The 6000-nt window shown below is 40.2% G+C and overlaps 1 protein-coding gene across 9 annotated transcripts in view; it reads left to right on the plus strand.

Moving 5' to 3' along the window:
* The window catches only part of GRIK1 (glutamate ionotropic receptor kainate type subunit 1), a 221483-nt gene extending 215951 nt beyond the window's left edge, over positions 1–5532 (plus strand). For 5 of the 9 annotated variants that reach the window (XM_089512115.1, XM_089512120.1, XM_089512123.1 and 2 more), the window contains one exon: positions 5009–5532. In XM_089512115.1, coding sequence (XP_089368241.1) covers positions 5009–5164 — 156 coding nt within the window. In that variant the 3' untranslated portion in view covers positions 5165–5532. The remainder of the gene's footprint in view (positions 1–5008) is intronic. The other 4 variants (XM_089512116.1, XM_089512121.1, XM_089512119.1 and 1 more) reach the window with 3 other exon arrangements.
* The last annotated feature ends 468 nt before the right edge of the window (positions 5533–6000 follow it).

The raw sequence follows: 6000 nt of genomic DNA on the forward strand, positions 1-6000 counted from the left end.
TGCACCAAAAGCTGCACTCCGGTGCTTAGGAATGGAGTGTGGCTTTGGTGCGACCTCTGGACTCTTAGGACCCATGTGTCATTTAAATAGCATATCTCCAAAGAGACCCAAAGCAGCTTTATTCTGGCAGTCTGTAACAGGCCATAGTGAATAATTACATCTCTACTATTGATCCATCCAGCCAAGTATTATCAACTCTGACTGGCAACAGCTCCATGGGGTTTTAGGCAGGATGCTTTTCTATCCCTTCCAGGAGATAGCAACAAGGGCCTTTTAGTCCAGCATTCCCAACCAGGCCAATCTTGCTTGGCTCCTGAAATCAGATGAGATTGGATATGTTCAGGATGATATGGTGGTAGTTATTAAGCCCTGTTTGAGCTTGATCTAATACAGGGAGAGGCGGGATGCAAATAATAATAATAATAATTATTATTATTATTATTGCAGCAACATGGGCCTTTCAGTGCAGCATTACTTCTTGCATTGCCCACATGACTATACCGTGGTTTTCATTCACATTGCCACTTCATGAAAGCATTGTTCTCAAAGAGTCTTGTAGTGCTCCACCCTTAGCCACCCCAGTAAATAGAAACTTCTCCTCTACATCCCCAGTAAGGAGTTTGCTTCATTCTATCCAACTTTTTTTACTTGTTTCTCTCTTTTCTTTTGCCCCAGCCAGTTCATACACCATAAAATCTAATATAGAATTACTCACTAGGATTTTGTACAGAATCTTAGTGAGGTGTACCTGGAGAAGCCAGGGATTGAACCTAGGACTGTTTGCATGCAAAACATGTGCTCTATCACTGAGCTACAGCACTTCCCTGCAAGCAAATAAGGGTGTCTGCTGTTATATGCATAATGCCTGCCATAGGCAGTAATTCAAAGCAGTCTGCAAGTTCCTCCACAGCAATGCCCATAGATGCACTATACTCCAACTTGTTTTTTAAATGCAAGGGAAATACAGCATGCATTTTCATTGCACCATATGGAAGTATATATGTGTGGGGGGAGGGTATGTGTGTGAAATTCCTGTTTGCTGAGTGCATATTTTGTCATATACTTAAATAAGCCCAATATATTATGGGTTTTGTGTCCCTTTGAGTTTCTTTTTTGCAAAATGTGCAAAACAGATTAGTACTTTTATTATTATAACAGATTAGTACTTTTTGTCTTGCAGGAAAAGTGTACATGACTTTGACAATATATGCACTTAACCACAGAGTCTGGGTTTCCATAGATGTTATTACTGTTAGGTTGGACTATGTGGCTGGGACATAGAATCCCTTTAAAGTAGCTCTTTAAAATGGTCTCCCTTAAAAGCTTCCTTCTATCTGACAAATTCTGCAGTCTTTCTAAAAAAGTAACTGAACATCTGTCTTGCTTCCTAATCTCCCATTGCATGACACAGACTTAAATGAGAAAAAATACTTTGTAAAAGCCTTTTCCTGTTTCATTTTATCTTGGTCATGCTGGGGGGGGGGGGGAGTATTAATGTGGGGTGTTCAAGGCTGAAGACAGAATCTCCTGGTCCAAAAACTGCATGATACAAGAGCAATAAGGGGTAAGAAAGATGACAATCTAGCAACAAGAAAGCAGTCTAATATGCAATGTAGATGTATATGTTATTTGGATTTAAGACATGTATTTCTGTTGATGTCAACAGGAATAAACTGGCTAATATCTAGAACAGATGACCACACAGTCAGAAAAGAGGGATGTAGTAGTGATGGGCGACTTCAACTATCCTGATATTTGCTGGAAGTCAAACTCAGCAAAATCCTCAAGGTCTAGCAAATTCCTCACTTGCCTGGAAGACAATTTCATGGTCCAAAAGGTGGAAGAGGCAAGAAGGGGGTCAGCTATTTTAGATCTGATCCTAACCAACAAGGATGACTTGGTTAATGGGGTACAAGTGGTGGGATCATTAGGTGGAAGTGACCATGTTCTCCTGGAGTTTGTTATACAATGGAAAGGAGAAGCCAGGCATAGTCAGACATGCATTCTAGACTTTAGGAGAGCGGATTTCAGTAAACTTAGAGAAGTATTGAGGGTGATCCCGTAGTCAGAAATACTAAAAGGGAAGAGAGTTCAGGACGGATGGGAGTTTCTCAAAAGAGAGATACTGAAGGCACAATTTCAAACAGTTCCAGTGAGAAAGAAAAATCGGAGGTGTCTCAAGAAACCAGGATGGATGACTTTCAACCGAGCTAAGTTTTAAATGGAGCATGTATAAGAAATGGAAAAGGGGGGAAATCACAAAAAAGGAATTCAAAGAAATAGCAGGCATGTGTAGGGGTAAAGTCAGAAAAGCTAAAGTGCAGAATGAACTCAGGCTTGCTAGAGAGGTTAAAAAGAATAAAAAGGGATTTTTTGGATATGTCCGCAGCAAAAGGAAGAAGGAAATGGTAGGGCCACTACTACATGGAAAAGATGGCAAAATGCTAACAGGGAACAGAGAAAAGGCAGAATTACTCAACACCTTCTTTGCCTCAGTCTTCTCAGAAAAGGCAAAGGGTGCTCAACCTGAGGATAATGGAGCAGAGGACAGAATAGGGGAATTTCAGCACAGAATAAGTAAAGATAGTAGAGGAATACCTTGTTAATCTAAATGAATTTAAGTCTCCAGGACCAGATGAACTACATCCAAGGGTACTAAAAGAACTGGCAAATGTAATATTGGAGCCATTGGCAATCATATTTGAAAACTCCTGGAAAACAGGAGAAATCCCAGCAGACTGGAGGAGGGCAAACGTTGTCCCCATCTTCAAAAAGGGGAAAAAAGAGGATCCCAACAATTATCATCCAGTTAGTCTGACATCAGTTCTAGGAAAGATTCTGGAGCAGATCATTAAACAGAGAATCTGTGAACATCTAGAAGGCAATGCTATAATCACAAAAAGTCAACATGGGTTTCAGAGAAACAAGTCATGCCAGACAAATCTGATCTCTTTCTTTGATAAAATTACCAGCTTGGTAGATGAAGGGAATGCTGTGGATACAGTATATCTTGATTTCAGTAAGGCCTTTGACAAGGTTTCCCATGACATTCTTGCAAACAAGCTTGTAAAATGTGGGCTAGACAAAGTAACTGTTAAATGGATCTGTAATTGGTTGACCGGCTGAACACAAAGGGTGCTCAACAATGGCTCTTTTTCAGCCTGGAGAGAAGTGACCAGTGGGGTCCCACAGGGCTCTGTCCTGGGCCCAGTGTTATTCAACATCTTTATCAATGACCTGGATGACAGAATTGGGAACATACTTATCAAATTTGCGGATGACACCAAATTAGGAGGAATAGCTAATACTCCAGAGGACAGGATCAACATTCAAAATGATCTGAATAGACTAGAAAGCTGGGCCAAAGCTAACAAAATGAAATTCAACACACAGAAATGTAAGGTACTGCACTTAGGACAGAAAAATGAAATGCACAGATATAGGATGGGGGACACCTGGCTGAATGAAACTACATGTGAAAGGGATCTGGGAGTCCAAGTAGACCACAAGTTGAATATGAGTCAACAGTGCGATGCAGCAGCTAAAAAGGCCAATGCAATTTTAGGCTGTATCAATAAAAGTATAGTGTCTAGATCAAGAGAACTAATAGTGCCATGTATTCTGCTCTGGTCAGGCCCCACCTGGAATATTGTCTCCAGTTCTGGGCACCACAATTCAAAAAGGACATTGAGAAACTGGAGCGTGTTCAGAGGAGGGCGACTAAAATGGTGAAAGGTCTGGAAACCTTGCCCTATGAGGAACGACTCAGGGAGCTGGGGATGTTTAGCCTGGAGAAGAGAAGGTTAAGAGGTGATATGATTTGGATTTCCTGCATGGCAGGGGGTTGGACTGGATGGCCCGTGCGGTCTCTTCCAGCTCTATGATTCTATGATTCTGTAATTAATATCCAAGTTTAGATATGGATGCAAGGATGCACGGATTTGTCAATTTTGGTTTCTATGAATTCCCTCTTAAAAGTATATATAGAAGTTCATACACAACTTCATACACATTATTCTAACATATGTATTATTTAATATACATGCAGTTTTTCCTAATATTTGCCTTGTTTGCTAACAACTTCTCATATCATTAATTGGTTTTTGTTTTGATTAAGAGATATACTTTTGCATGACTCCACTTTTGAATAGTTTTTGTTCAGATATCTTTCTAAAAATTGGAGAGCTGCATCACAAAATTCAGAAAAGTGCAAACCCCATTCCAAGTCCTGGGAAAAGAGCAGGATACAAATAAATATAATAAATAAATTATATATTGGTTTGTGAAGTGCCAATTAGGTTGATTCACATTGAAATCTGAGTCCTTGCCCCTAGTCCAGGTTCAAGATATAAGCTTACTCTAAAAGATAGTGCTTAACTGAAATGTAAAGCCTACTTGTGTAGTTTGATTGCTGTCCTTCCATCCTTTTGTGGAGGAGTTAAAAGAAAGTTCACCCATATGCTGGTATCAGAGGAAAACAACATGTCCTTGCATTTTGCTAAACAATGTGGGGATGCTCCTAGCTGTTCCATATCCATTGAAGCACAGCACCAGAACACAGGAATGGGTGATTAGTGGACCTTGTTCATTGTACACATGTTCACCCATATATCAGGCACCCTATTGCCTGCAAATCTTTTAAACCTACAAAGTTGACGGTTTGATTAATATTTTTAAGATATATATGTTTTGATATCAGTCCTCCACCTTTCACATGCCCATGCCTGAAGACACATAGATGTCTTCTGTGGCTTACCTTTATTGTCCAGCGGTATTTCATGCTTCTGTAGACATAATTTTTGTGTAATGCCCCACTCAGCCTTCTCCCAGACTCACAGCAGTTCTGCATAATAACACAAGGATGGTGGGAAGATTCCAAACCAGTCATTGAAACCTGCCAATACAGCTATTAAGCAACCGCGTATAAACCACATAAAACATAGAGTGGAAATCATTTGTAAATGTTGTACCTTAAACTCCACCCTCCCCCACTCCTGTCTTTTAACAGTGTCTTTCTTTCAATGCCATAATGGAGGAACTTGGAATTTCACTCAAACACCAGAAGAAATTAAAGAAAAGGCCAAGAACTAAAGGACGGTCGTCATTCACAAGTATCCTTACTTGTCATCAGAGGAGGACGCTAAGAAAAGAAACTATGGCTTGAAGACATTCAGCTTTCTCAGTGGGGAATAATCAGGAGCAGAAGACAAAAGGCAATTTAAAAAAAAACTTTGATGCCTGTCAATGGAGAAATTTTGGGGAAAGAGACATTCATTTTATTTCTCAGAAAATCAGTATGGCTTTCCCTTTTTTATCTAGAGAAAGTTCGACAGATTCAGAGCTCACATAAGACTGATGGACTACTAGTGATCTGGGAAGTCGCTCTCTCTTTCTCTCTTTCTTTCTCTCTCAAAATCTCAATTTCTCTTTCTCACTTTTGAAATGATTGGCCATCTGTTTTGCATCTCTCTCTTCCTGCCCTATTCATTGCTGTATGTGCTTTCTAAATGAATAAAAACAGGGATTTTTCAATACTGTATAATGATTTCATTTCCTCAACAGAAATCTTCTAGTTTTTTCATCCTTCCAAGAAATTATTGAATCCATGGAGCTGACTTATACTGAAACAAACTATTTATCCATCTAGCTTGGAGCAGATCGCTGTGGCTGTCCAAAAGTCTTTGGAAGACACTCCTGTCGTCATTCACCATTGCCTATGCTGGCTAACACTGGCAGAAATAGTAGATGACAACTCATCTGGAGGGCCAGAATTAACCAGCCTGAAGTAACCCAGGGCAGTCTGCGATTACTGGAATCCGGTCTCCCTGATCACATTTTCAATGCTTTACAACCTCATAGAAAAAAGAATAACACATGCAATGTAGAGAGGCAGCACAGTATGGTGGTTTGAGCATTGGACTAGGACTCTGCAGACCAGGTTCAAATCCCAGCTCAGCCATGTAAACCCACTAGGCAAGTCACACACTCTCAGTCTCCAAG

The sequence above is a fragment of the Sceloporus occidentalis genome, unplaced genomic scaffold (assembly GCF_023333645.1).
Source record: "Sceloporus occidentalis isolate IW3139 unplaced genomic scaffold, rSceOcc1.0.p SCAF_2, whole genome shotgun sequence".
NCBI classification, from domain to species: domain Eukaryota; kingdom Metazoa; phylum Chordata; class Lepidosauria; order Squamata; family Phrynosomatidae; genus Sceloporus; species Sceloporus occidentalis.